We start from the raw sequence: 15,097 nt of genomic DNA on the forward strand, positions 1-15,097 counted from the left end.
TTAACATCATCATTCCTCATTGATTTTAGCACAAGCTTCTTCTTTCTCTCACCACCATTCACAAAAAAGTAATAGAGTAATCGTGATACCATTTTGTGGGTTAACAAGGCATCTCAAAGAAATGACTATCTCATTTCCTTTGTTGACCCACAAAATCCGATATAGCTGTGGATGTCTTTCAATCTTCAATCCCAGCTTGTCAACCATTTCTTGAGAAACCAGATTCTCACTGCTCCCACTATCAATTACCAAGTTGCAAATCTTTGCACCAGCTGTACATTTAGGTCAAAAGATATTCTCAAGAAGCCAATTATCTCCGGTTGGAAAGGAAAGTAATGACTTTCAAAAGATTAAAGCCTCACCTAGGACATCACCCTCAATCCCTTCTTCTGCCACATCATTTCAGCTTCTAGTTTCTGCTCTTGGTCTTTAAGAGTTTTAAAATTCTCTTCACCATCAGCCTTAGGATCCTCGGCAAGATTAACTCTGCCTTCAGCCCTTTTTGGATACTCGCTGGGCTTGTGGCCAAGCTTGAAGCATCTGTAGCATTTAACCACTGTTTTCCCCTGGTTTACTTGGCCTGCTTTACCACTATTTTTTCTGATTGGTCGGTTAGTATGCATAGAGGCTACTATCCGACCACTTCTAGTGCTTACCACACACCTTACTAGTTGATGCATCACTGCTGCATTCTGCCCCAAGTTGCTTAGGCATGTTGCGGGCAAGTTGTGATGCAGATTTTAATGCAAGTTGATAGGAATCACTAACCTTATACTTGTTTCGGCATCTTCTTCAGGAAGATTGCACCTCATGAAAGCCTACGAAACTCCTGGGTGTACTCCTTTACTGACTTCCCATGCTGCCTCAAGTTTTGAACCCTTTGGTACAACGTTTGCTCATAATCCCGGGGTAGGAATTGAGCCTTCAGCTTCTCTTTCATCTTATCCCATCTTCTGATTTTCCTTTTCTCCCTGTTTTCGCGATCCTTTTGATAATGTTTCCACCAAGTAGAAGCTGATCCCCTGAGCTTTGCTCCCACAAGCTTCACCTTCCTCTCCTCCGGCATATCTTTCCGTTCAAAATAACTCTCAATGCTATCAACCCAGTCCAAGAATCCTTCAGCTTCCATATCACCATCAAATCCTGAAATACTTGTGCACAATTCTCTTTGGAATTTTGTCGAGCAGGTACAATGTGGTCTTTCTATCCTAAAGACCTTTCATTTTTGTGGTGCAGGGTTCATTTTAGCCTATCAGCCTCAGATTGCTCATTTATTTCATTTCTTGCTCCTCTAACAAAATCATGTACACTATCACCATCATTTTGACAACCTTGATTACCCATAGATTGTGTAACAAGCAGAGTAAGTCGTCTAACTTGTTCCTGCAGCCCTCCAAACATATCAACCGTCATGCATCTACCTCTATGGTCCCTATTTCCTCTTCCACCCCTTGCAGCCCAGAACCCACAAGACCGAACTTGCTCTGATACTAATTTGATGCAAATAGGTGTAGGGACATAAGAAAAAGTCAAAAATAACGACTAAGGTTTCAGAATAGTGTTTTAGCAACCTTTCTTGAGTCAAATGACTAATAATCCGTAAAAAAATATAGAGATGACTGCTTTGAATTTCAGTTCAGCAAACAAGACAATTTCTAGTTACAATAGCAACTTAATCCTCAAACCAGTATCTGTTTTGGCACTGTTTCAGAAAGGTAACAGAGGATTTCTGCTAGTTTCTCGAGCCTTTGGCCGTAATGGAGGGACTGGTAGGCACTGCATGGTCGACACCTCAAAACCCTAGCCTTCAAATCTTCAAACCCTAGCAGGTCTTGAGCTAAGCACTGGAGAGAAATCTATCAAAATATAATGCCAAAATACCCTCCTGGAAAAGTGGCTGAAGACTCCTATTTATATTATAGACCTGAAGCTTCCAAGGAAGCCAACTCCTATTTTACATATAACCCCCTCTAAAATCCATTTATCTTCTACAGCCCCACCAAAAATAACTACAATCACAAAAATACCCCTGAATATTACAAAATGACCCCCCACCAAAGCTAATTTGACCAAAAAATACCCCACTAGCACCCATAAATAGCAACAATTGATATAAGCAGAAAATCAAATAAAGGCTGCTGATTGCATCATAACCCAACCTTTAAGGTTTGAGTTAAAATGCAAACTCAGGAAAATTAATTTTTTGAAAGAATTTATAGTAAAAAAAATCACAAAGATATTTAAAACGTAAGATTATATTAGTCACATATTTAAAGAACTAGATATTCACATGCTATACTGAGCATTGTTGTGGCAAATTTTAAATTCAAACTCATCAGATCCACCTCAAAACAGTATGAAAGAAGAAAGCAGAGAAATCAATAAAAGGTATAGATTACCAAAAAGGTATAGACTAAAGTTCTAGTAGTAATATATTAAATTAGTTTACACCAACTAAATTGCTACTGGTTGACTAACCACTTCATAATTTTCCCATATAAGGTTAACCCAAAAGATACATCCAAAATTCATCTGTCCACAAAATATAGAAGCCGGCCCATTTGGTTCAGGTGGTTTGGCAGATTTGAAGTTGCTAGCCCCAAGATGATGTAGTCTCCTCTAGAAGCAACTACTATGACACACTTAAAGAAGGTTCACACTAGAATGATGACAAAATATGATGCAATAAGCCGCAGACCACCTGACATGTTTATGGACTTGAGCACTTTGGCTGCTTCTAAATGATCCAGAAATTGACCAGCTATTATAATGCATATTGATGCACAATACCCATACAAAAGGCAGCCTAATGCACAGAGCTTCCATGCATACAGGGTCTGGGAAAGGAGCTGACCCTGATGGGTCTATAGTATGCAGCCTTACCTTGCATTTTCTCAAGAGGCTAAAATTGTCGAGATCTACAATGTAAAAATATACTGATAAAATTGTCAAGATCTAAACAGGCATGTTGAACTGGAATAGTTAGAAGGTCCTGGACAGTTACGTATGCATGCAATTCAATGCAAAGAAAAAGATCAACAAATATTGGAAGGTCCATGAGAATTATAGACTCATGGGGAGGTATATTGTGATATACCTAGATGGAAGGTGATCCACCAAGCAATGGAAGAATGTACCTTCAAAATTTGACAATTAACAGCCCCAGCAGCTTCTACAATTGCTTTCCCCACTGGATGAATTGTGTTTGATTCGACTCCAGCTGCCAACTTAAGAACTTCAACTTCTGACCAGTTGTGATTTGAAGTTTTTCTGTGCAAAAGAACATGGTGCATTGTTATCTCAATGACAGAAATCTACTAACAGAGTAACAGTACACTGCACTGGTTGAAATGGATAATCTTTTATTAATGTACATTGTCTGACTCAAAGTGTGTCACACAGATATAATAAACCCCATACAAAAGTTTTTGCTCAACAAGTCAAATATTGATTTTATACTGCATGAGAAAAAAACTCTAAAGGCTAAATTTTGATTCTTGGATGCGTAAAGGAAGAAACAAAGACCTTCAAAGAGCATAAGAGGGTGATCAAAACGATGTTTATAGCTCCATCAATCAGTTTTCTATTGTAGCTCAACCATCATCTCTATCACGCAGCTTAAACTTCAGACGGCCACCAGGATGTAATCTAAGTTATATATGAAGAGATATGACAATTGTTAAAATATTGGGTAAAATGGAAGACCTCATCACAATGACAGGCCTCTCCCTCTATTTGGAATATACACCGAGTACATCATAGTGACCACTTACTAACACAGCAACAAAACATTGTAGTAACGTAAAATACAGTAACTAGTAACACTGCCCCTGAAGCTGGAGCATAGATATCATATGTTCCTAGCTTGTTACAAATGGATTTAACCCAAGCACCACCCAAATATTTAGTGAATCAATCAGCAGGTTGGAATTTAGGCTTCATGAGTCATCGTAAAAATCAATTTCAATGTGTTTTGTAGATGAGTAGCAGACTAGCAGCATGATTATCTCACATCAACTCCATAGGCTGAGACTGTTGAAAACCAAATGAGTAGCAGACTAGCAGCATGATTATCTCACATTAACTCCATAGGCTGAGACTGTTGAAAACCAAGTTCTTCTAAAATGTTCTCTAGCCAAATAAGCTCACGCATAGTGTGGGCCATGGACTCAATGCCAGGCCACCATAGTTCATTTTTTATTGATACCAAGTTACCAGCAACAAAAAAAAAAAAAAAACCTGGTTGTGGATCTTGACCCAGCCAAATCTGCATTTGTATTTATCCCTAAACATAGGTGTGTCCAGACCCCTCCCAAGTGCACCTTTGAGGTATCCAAAGATACGAATGAATGCACATGTTTCCATGGAATTAACAAATTAGCTCAAAAAACATGTTGTGAAAGATTTATTGGGTCTGAGTGAACACTGAGATAGTTCAACTTTCCAACAAGTCTCTGATATCTTCAATGGTCAGCCAACAAGTTGCCCACATCTGGCACTAACTTGTTGAGGACCCATGGGTGCATTGACACATTCGGATCCCAACAACCCTGTCTAGTCTAAAAGGTCTAGAGCATACTTCCTCTATGACAAAGCGGTCCCTATACGAGATCTGGACATTTCTATACCCAATAAAAATTTCAATGGCCCTGATGCAGGACAAGATGGTAACACCCCCAAGTTGATGTATTCTCTCATACCAAACTGATGTAGGACACAAGAGGGTGACCTAGCCCTACCAATTCAACCCTCACAAGCAAGCATACACACTCAAACACCTTAAATTAAGAATTCAGCTAATCAACATAAACACATTAAACCATGCTATATTTCACATGTTATGGAGTTTTGGAAAGGTGTATGATGCAGTTCAGAAATAAGTCCAAATTGATTCTTTCACAAAGATATTATTAAGTTAAATGCAGAAAGATGCAATTTCAATGTTTCAAGAATTAAATTCTAAGCTTAGCAAACAATATTCCCAATGATTGATTTAAAGCTAGCAAGTATCAACAATGAATTCTAATAGCTCAGATATGCTCTTTTAAACATGGGAGTTCAGAGTTTCAAGCATGGGATTACACAAGTTTAAGCAGGGCTTCAAACAATGTGAAATAATATTGAAATTTCAGAATCTGGGCAACTACAGTTAACTGTGGATCAAGGGTCAATCGCCTGAAGAATTTAAAAACAGATTTCGGGAGTGGCAGTGTTGGGTCAGTCGACTGACAGAAGGACCTCAGCCTACTGACTGAGATTTCAGACAAAATACCGAGAGTCAGTAACAGGTTAGTCGACTGACCATCCGGGTTAGTCGCTTGACCCAAGTTAGTCAACTGACCGTCAGGATTAGGTGACTGACCTGCTACAGGTTTGAACTAAAATGCAAGGATTCAAGGTGATTTCTCACCCAAAGCTCATGGAATTTTAAACAAGGGTTCTCTAGCAATTCAAGGATTAAATAAAGAACAATCTAACCCAAATAAATCGTTGGATGGCTCAGTTCGATTCACACAAATTCAGAACACACCTTGGATTCCTTAACTAAGCTTGAAATTTCAATGAAGCTGCTGTATAGTTGGATGGTCCGAACGAACACTGAAGCTACCAATAACTTTGAAAGATATCTAGATGATATTCTTCACTAGTTGGACTAGCTCTTGAAATTCTTTGGCACACTTAATATTTGGATATATATATATATTCAGCAAATAAATGATGGTTTGTTGGCCATATGGGAGTAACTTGGCGGTGGCCGTGTGGATGATGGATGGAGGTCGTGAAAGATGGAAATGAATGGAAATGCTGCATAAATATTGGTCTCACACCAACTTATCTCCGAGGACAACGAACGTAGCCTCTCGCCACTCAATCACAAGGATCGGAACAAGCTTAGACAAGCACACAAAGACAAAGTCTTTTCTTTAATTTCAATAACAATACTTAATACTCTGTTGTTCCAGCTCTTTACAATGGAAATATATAAAGAGACTTAACATGGGGAAGGGGAAGACACAGCCATAACTATCTTAAGCTAGCATGGGGTACAAAGTAAATGAAAGCAAACAATTCCCATGTAAGCATGGGAGACAAAATAAGACACACAACTCTCAACACTCACAATTTTCAAACATAATAAAGACTCACAATTTTCTAGACCTATTAAATCATTCAACTTTCAAGACACATTTAAAGACTCTTGCAAGCTAAGTTATCTCGCAATAATACAAAATAAGTAAAAGAGGAGGCCCAGCCGTGTGGGCCCAATATGGAACCGTGTGGGGCCCACAAGGGGTCTTGATCTCGGATTTTTTTCGGCATCTCTGCTGGGGTCTTTCTCACACTGAAAACGTCTTCTAGATACTCCATAAGTTCTTGCGTAGCAACAAACAAAAGGGGCATCCGGAGTTCTTCCATGTGTTAGCCTGTCGGCGAAGGAATCGTGGACTTTTGGGGGTCGTCCACGTGTCGTAACATCTGCAAAAGAAATTTGGACATCTAGAGGCTGTCCACGTGTCATAATATCTGAAAATGACATGGGCAACGTATGCTAATCCCCATCAGGCCCTATATCTTTGGTCTGAAATTTACTTTGTAGAAAATGCTTCAGGCGCTGGATACCTTGATCATCATCATATATGATGACAATATCATCTGTTAGAAGGGAATATGTTACTTTAGTAGTTAGGTTGTTGTTATGGGAGTATTTTAATCCTCATGACTTTATTACTAGTAATAAGACATAGGCAGACCTGGAGCTGTAAGTAGACTCCAGGAAACAGCCGCCCATTTTTTCCACTTCTTTTCTCCTCCTCTACTTTTCTCTTCCAATCTTCTTCTCTCCTCCATCTCTTACTTAACAACATGGTATCAAAGCATTGATCTCCTTCAGATCTGAATAAGCCGAATTGGTTTTGATACTCTGTCCTCCCTTCTTCTTTTTTTTTCTTTTTTTTTTTTTCTTATTCTCCCCTAATCAAAACACAAAACTGATTACTGATTTTCTGGTGGGTTTGAGATTCATGTAAGGACACCCTTCCACTTGGTTAAGTTGTGCAGCATCCTTGGTAGGAATCTGTGTTTTCACAGTGATTTGCAGATGTAAAGTCACTTAATTCTCTTTCTAGTATGCTGCTGTTGCAGTTCCTCTGTTCCGTGGGCTGCTATCAGTTGTACTCCGGTTATGGTTTTCTGATGATACTTTTTTTTATGCCATGTGTTCCTGATTGATTGTTTGCAATCCTGTTCCACTTTCTGGTTGGTTTAGATTGGTGTTGAAAGACTTATTTCCTGTTCTTGCCTACACGTTTCCAGTTGCTCTTAGTCATAATACCTGCAGCTGCTGCCAGGGTGTTTATTAACTTAATGCAGTATTTTTCAGTGGTCTGCCCTGTTCTTTGTGGTTAATAAATTATGGTATTCTAAGCTCAGTTCTGTAGTCATAGATTGCCTCTTTAAGTTCTAGATTTTGGAAGGCTTGATGTGTTGTAAGTTCTGGTTTTTTGAGGTCCTGAAAGTGCTGTTTTGTGCTAGTGCCTGCTGCCTGATTTCTTCTCAAACTCCTTCCTGTGATAATTCAGCCATGGATATTACCTCTAAGTACCACGGTAAGGGAAGTTTTGGAGGACGAGGGTAAGGTTTGGATTGTGGTCATGACAGCAATTTTGTGATAGGATAAGCAGTTCATTGTGGCAATTTTCGCATTTGCAGTTTTGCACACATTGTGGCAAGGAAAATCATACTCTTAAATCGCTGTTGGGATCTCCTTAGCAAGCCAACTTGGGCCAATTTGATCCACCAGTCCATTGATGAGTTGAGTACATCATCTATCACGTCCCAAGAGGAGTCTAACAATATTTTTCGCAAGGTAACAGCTCCAAACTCAGTCTATTACATCTGGTGCTACTGTGGCCCATTCAGTTACAACTGGGCTTCATGCCTCTTCATCCTCCTCACCTCAAGTTATAGATTTTTGTGCCTTCACCCATATGATAGGCTCTCTAGATGAAGAAGATGTTTGATTGAGGGCTTGAGAAGGATTGCTTGTACTATTTCAATGGTGGCCATGGTCAATCAAATTCTTGTGATACCCCTTAGGAAACCAACTTGGGCCAATTTGATCCACCAGTCCATTGATGAGGTGAGCACATCATCTATCATGTCCCAAGAGGAGTTTAACAATCTTTTTCGCAAGGTAACAGCTCCAAACTCAGTCTATTACATCTGGGGCTACTGTGGCCCATTCAGTTACAACTGGGCTTCATGCCTCTTCATCCTCCTCACCTCAAGTTATAGATTTTTGTGCCTTCACCCATATCATAGGCTCTCCAGATGAAGAAGAGGTTTGATTGAGGGTTTGAGAAGGATTGCTTGTACTATTTCAATGGTGGCCATGGTCAATCAAATTCTTGTGATACCCCTCCCTCAATTTCTCCTCAAGGTGTTTCTCTTGATCAGTGGCACGCTCATTTGGGTCATCCATCCATTCAAAAACTGCATATTTTTCCTATGTTTGAGTCCATTTCTCGTTTTGAGTGTTCTACATCTCATTGGTAAAAAGTACATTAAGACATCTTTTCCATCTAGAATCAAACCTCGTAGTAAATCATTTGTTCTCTCTTATTAATTTAGATATTTGGGGTCCATGTGGAGTCAAGAATTTGACTAGTCATCAATATTTTGTGTCCATCATGAAATCTATTTCTTAGTTAGGTTTACGAAGGCTTTATTTAAGCCCGCCTTGCCTAATGGTTGTAACAAGCTGGGTTTAAGGTGTTATTTATACACCTCCAGCTTGAGGAGTATTAGAAGAGAATATGTTATTTTAGTAATTAGGTTATGTTAATGGGAGTATTTTTGTCCTTAAGAATTTATTATTAATATATAGAATGGCAGACCTGGAGCTGCATGTAGACTCCGGGAAACTGCCACCCAGTTTTTCCTCTTTTTAATCTTCTTCTCTTCTCTTCTCTCCTCCATCTCTAACTTCACAACATCATCCACATGCACAATGAGCAGAATTCCACTGGAAGTTCAAATACAAATCCATCTACCATGCATCGCTGAAGACCAAACTCAAGCACTATGGGACTGAATCAACCAAACGATGCTCTGGGAGACCACTTCAGACCATACAAGGATTTCTTGAGCTGGCACACTAATGGCGTCTCTCCCTAAGCAACAAACTCAGGTAGTTAGTTCATATAGACCTCCTCCTGAAGATCACCATGTATGAAGGTATTACTCACATCTAACTGATGTAGAGGCCAATGAAGCATGATGGCTAAGGAGATGATCAACACTTGGTGGCTGGGGGGAATGTGCAGAATTATTATAACCCTACACCTGAGTGTATCTCTCAGCAACAAAGCAGGCCTTCAAAATTACCATGGAACCATCTAGATTGACTTTCAGTGGCAACCAACCACATATTGTAAGGGGGAAGTGGTACCAGTTCCCAAGTATCATTATCCTATAATGCATGCATCTCTCCAACTATTGCAGTCCTCCATCAAGAATGGGATCAGGCTTCAGAAACAGATTTTGGAAAAGAAACAAAAAGACAAAGTAATAACAAAACAATATTATGAAAGTGACAAGAAACCATAAAAAACAAAATTGGAGATTGAATCATGTGTACAAGTGCATTTACCATTCCAAACAGCAATAAGAAAATCAACATATTGGGAAGTAGGATCTTCAGATATGGGAACTAGAGGCATAGAAGTAGAAATTAGAGGAGGCTCACCTCCCTTGATTCGTCACATATGTAGACGTGCCAAATAGGATGATCCAAGTGATGAGAAGAATTGAGGAGGAATATGCAGAGATTGTGGGTTAGGATCTAGAAGGCTAGGCAAAGGAAGGGGCTCAAGGAATTAGAGTAGTGATGTAGACTCAAAGAAGGTGACATCAACACAGGCAAAAATTGATTTAAAGAAAGGGTATGACATTGATATCCCTTTTGGGTACAAGAGCAGCCTAGAAAAACACAATTGATAGCACAAGGATCCATCTTATTCACTCCTAGACATACCAATGGACAAAGGGCATACAACCAAATATATAAGGAGGAGGTGAATACAAAGGAGCCATTGAAAAGAGAACTGAATATGGGATTTTACCACCAAGGACAGAGGATGGCAGTTTACTAATAGGAAAGCAACTGAGCAAAGCATCACTCCAAAAAACTTTGGGGACATTCATTTAATACAATAAGATACGAGTGACTTGGCAAATATGTCTGTTTTTTCCGCTCCAACTGTACTTTGTTATGAAGTGTGGGCATAAGATGACTCATGGATCATACTTGGGTTAGTCATATAGGTAGTGAATTGGGTACTAAAGTACTCCTTAGCATTACCACTACAAAGTCTCATGATGGGTACATCAAGCAAAGTCCTTATTTGAGAATAGAAGGCACAAATAATAACTGAAAATAATATTTCATTAAACACAACCACGCTATCCTAGATTAGTCCTTGACAAAATGTAACAAAGTATAGAAACCCCAACTTTGACATGACACGATCCGGACCCCATCATAATAGACTAGCATGAAAAGGCTGACCGCACATTTATTGACTCGGAAAGCAAAGGGAACATGATGGTATTTTTCCAAGGCAACAATGGATTTGAAGTTGTATAGTAGCAGCATTGGCGACAATAGAAGGAGAGAGTGACTCAAAGCAGTAAAGTTCAACAATCTCACGTCCTGTGTTAATCATCTTCCTAGCCTTCAAATCCTGAATAACAATAGAATTGAGAAAGAAGGTTATATAACAATAAAATAATATTTTATTAAATACAACCAAGCTATCCTAGATTAGTCCTTGACAAATGTAACAAACTATAGAAACCCCAACTTTGACGTGACACAACTAGGACCCCATCATAATAGACTAGCATGAAAAGACTGACCGCACATTTATTGACTCAGAAAGCAAAAAGAACATGATGGTGTTTTCCCACGGCAACAATGGATTTGAAGTGGTGTAGTAGCAGCATTGGAGACAATAGAAGGAGAGAGTGACTCAAAGCAGTAAAGTTAAACAATCTCGCATCCTGTGTTAATCATCTTCCTAGTCTTCAAATCCTGAATAAAAATAGAATTGACAAAGAAGGTTACAAAACAATTTAGAGACTTCATAGCCCTACTAACAAACATGAGATTGAAGGTGGATTTTGGAATGTACAATACACAAGAAATTGAGGGAGTAGGATTTACTGTTTGTAGTGATGGAGCAATCAGCAAGGGTAAGTTGGGGTAGATTTTTAGAATACTTGAAGGAAAAAAGAAGTGGGTCATACATGGCATATGGGTTAGTGGTAACAGAACCGATAACCCAAGGACTAGCGGGAGTGATACCAGATGACATAGGCCATAAGATTACCTTTCTAAGAAAAAGATGCATTGTGATGCAGTTCTTGTTGGGATGCCTGATACTACCGGAACCTTGAATAATACCACTCTAAAAATATAGACACTGTTCACCAATGGCTGAACAGCTAATTGATGAGGGAAACATACTTTTGGGATTCATGGGCTCCATCCCCACAAACAAAACCCCATAACCCCTGCCCAGTCCCATTTTGGGCGATCAGATCTACTATTTTTTCGATCCCAATCACTAAGAGGGATTTTGCGCTAAGAAATAGATCCTAAAAAGCTAAAAATATGTATTTAATCAATTGCAATAATCAGGTTAATTGATATTCCTGGTATAGACTAAGGGAGCAAATAAGAAGCACACAATGACCAATGTACTTTTAGGGTTCATGGACTCAATTCCAACACTCATAAACGAGGCCAACAATGAACAAAGTCAATGGATTGAACAACCAAAACAACAACAAACAAGGTGAACTGACACAACCACAAATGAGTCATAAACAAACTAGCACGGTGTTAGATTCCCACTTCACCTAAAAGCTTAAGCAGCCAAGAACGCATATCAAGGCTTAACACTCCCCTGCACCTGCAGCCTGATTGCGCGTGGAGAGATAAAAGAACAATAAACAACACTCATCACAAGGAATGAGATAATATCTTGATAAAAAGGCAATAAACACGACAACAAGACAAGAACCTAGGACCTCCTAGTAACCATACCTCTGAACAACCATACATCCTGGTACCATGTTGTAAAGTAGAAGATGGAGGCGAGAAGATAAGAAGAAAAAAGGGGAAAATTGGGCATCAGTTTTTGGGAGCCTACGTACAACTCCAGTACTGCCTTCTTATATACTAATAATCATAAAAAATAAAAATAAAAAAATAAAAAAAAAATAAGTACAAATATCCTCCATTCACACAACCTAATTACTAAAATAACATATTCTCTTGTAAGGCAACCACTTTACTAAAATCTTAATAGATTAGGTTGTAGACACAATGTATATCGAGCTTTAACGTTCCCCTGCAGTGCAGTCCGATTGTACTTCCCCCCACGTGCAGCCTGATTGCACGAGGAGAGATAAACAAATGATGAGTAACATCCACTACGTGGAATATGATAATTTTCATGCATTGTGATTTTTCATGGATAGTGTTGAATAAGTATTGTGTTTTCTTTGGCGAATGTTGGATGAGTTCAGAGGCATAGGACTTTTTGGCAGGTTCCTTTGTCAGTTTTGGCAGGAAAATGAGAAAGCAACAATCTGGAGATGTGCTTTCTTTGCAGTATTTTGGGGACTCTGCATGGAGCGCAATGCACATATCATTCCATGGAAGAAGTTGTCGTATTTGTAAGTTTGGAAGAATATTCATTATTTGGCTTCTCTTTGGTACATGGATCATGAGAATTTTAAGGGGGTAAGCTTTTTGGATATTCAGCACGATTGGCGTTATTTGATGGATTGTTAGATTCTTCTGGTTTATAATTTTTCCTTTTGCTTCTCAGTTTTCTTTGTTTTTGCCTGGATTTTTCCAGACTTCACAAGGTATTATTCTCCTGGTTGTACATTCTTAATTGATTAATAAAATTCATCATTTGCTATCAAAAAACCACCACACAAGAAACAAGGGCAATAAGACTAAAACATAAGACTGCCTGCAACCATACCTATAATACGATGTAAAAAATACTGGGTAAAATGGGAGGCCCCATCACAATGATAGGTCTCTCCCTCTATTTAAAATATATGTCAAGCACATTACATTGACCATACTACCCTTACTAACTCACTCACTAACACAATAATAACTAGGGTTGCAAACGAGCATTGCTCAAGCTTGTTTATTAAATTGTTAATCGAGATCAAGCTTGAGCCGATCTCGGACAGAGATTTAATGTACTTGCTCAAACTTGTTTATTATGCAAATGAATGAGCTAACAAGAACTTATTGAGCGGAGCTACCAAGATGCTCACAAACAGTATGTTTCTTTTGAAATCTCACTCAAAGAAGCAAGAGGGGTACAGTTAGGAAAAAAGGTGAAATAAGGCTCTTACTAATACTGGCTTAAGCGTTCTTTTCTTTTTTTGGCCCCCACCAAGTTAGCCTATTGACCTTGGGCATTGGTCCAATCACTAAATTCTGGGTATGGAGTTTTAGCTAAACAAATCTACGCCCAAACAATTCCTACTTTTAAGCCCACTAAAGTCTATTAAGCCTAATTCCACCTCATTAAATGAGCTCATAAATGTACCTAACCAATCCTATTAAACAAGCACAAACCGAGCCTAGCCGAAATGAGTCGAGCCCATTCATGTTCACATCCGGCTCCTTTTATTAAACGGGCCTCAAAGTTGGGCTTGGGAATTGCTCATTTATATAATGAATGAGCTCTTATCGAGCAAAGCTCTCCATCCACTCATGAGCAGCTTGGTTCGTTTACAACCCTGGAATAAAACACAACAGTAATACAATACAACTATAGTAACTAGTAACAACGATCAAGATTGTTAAAATTGGGATCCTACGTGAGATAATTATAAGGATTAGCAGAATCAGATCATGGGGTCAATTGAGAACTGTAAGATTCTACCAACAATATAAAATAAATGTAAAAATGTATTTCATGTCATTTTTCATATAATTAATAACAAACCTAAAAAAACTGTGTAGTAAATATTCAAGACTAGGAGAATGACAATTGACAAGTAGGTCACATGGTATAACTCTTACACAATAAGGAGTTTGAATCTTGAACTTGTTGCATTCTTAGATCAATCAAACCAACTAATACGGGGGAAAATAAGAAATATTTGTTCAAATAAATAAAATAAAAAATAAATAAAAAACCAAACTATCTGCTAGTTTAACATTAGCGCCAACATCCAAGGCACTATACTTCTTTAGCATCAATCAGATCATCTAATCATTAAAATCTTTGTCACTATCATCATTGTTCTCATCAAATGCATTAGTGGATTAAAAATATGCTTAGTGCTTACATGATTACATTTCAACCTACATAATGATGTTTAATTTTTGAAGTTTGAACCACCAAATTATTTCAATCTTAAAAAAAAAAAAAAATTTGAGTTCATAATTTTATTAGTATTAGATTAGTCAATTTACTTTCTAAGTTGTCCATTCCTTGTAGGAGTTGATAGGAAAAAGAACTAGTGTGTAGTACAAGTAACTTAGCGAAATTTTAATAATGTATTGTAGGATCTTAAAATTCCACCACAATCCTTCTATGATCCTTACCAATTCAACTGATACTACTACAATTCTGCTCCGATCTTACCAATTTGCAATTCTATATAGGATTAGGTACAGCAGGATCTTAGAATCATATGCTCCTATGATCCAGAACGTGGTTTTAACAATCATGACAACAATTACTCAATATGATATCCAGGAGTCAAATTCAACATCGAGACAATACAATTCTGATATGTTGTTTTGCAATATAAGATAGAATATGTCCATCTTCACTCACTCTATGTCTGCATCTTTATCATATCCAGACGTGATGACTTTTTTTACCACAGGCCTGCCAATTGTCAAGGTCCCTGTTTTATCAAACACAACTGTATTCACCATAGAGCACTTCTCCAGCACATTTCCACCACGCAACAGCAATCCTTTTGTAGCCCCAAGTGAAGTTCCAACCTGAAAGAACCTATGACATTTAGTTTAAAAGAT

At 38.3% G+C, this 15,097-nt stretch overlaps 1 protein-coding gene across 5 annotated transcripts in view; it reads right to left on the reverse strand.

Moving 5' to 3' along the window:
• Positions 1-15,097, reverse strand: part of LOC131163808 (copper-transporting ATPase PAA1, chloroplastic) — a 134,989-nt gene that overhangs the window by 61,105 nt on the left and 58,787 nt on the right. For all 5 annotated transcript variants that reach the window (XR_009139135.1, XR_009139136.1, XM_058120576.1 and 2 more), the window contains 2 exons: positions 14,892-15,064; positions 3,138-3,270 (listed from right to left, as the gene is read on the reverse strand). Coding sequence is in view for 3 of the 5 variants with exons in the window: in XM_058120576.1 (XP_057976559.1) it covers positions 3,138-3,270; positions 14,892-15,064 (306 nt within the window). In the remaining 2 variants the exon portion in view is untranslated. The remainder of the gene's footprint in view (positions 1-3,137; positions 3,271-14,891; positions 15,065-15,097) is intronic.

This window comes from Malania oleifera, chromosome 9 (genome assembly GCF_029873635.1).
Source record: "Malania oleifera isolate guangnan ecotype guangnan chromosome 9, ASM2987363v1, whole genome shotgun sequence".
Lineage (NCBI taxonomy): Eukaryota > Viridiplantae > Streptophyta > Magnoliopsida > Santalales > Ximeniaceae > Malania > Malania oleifera.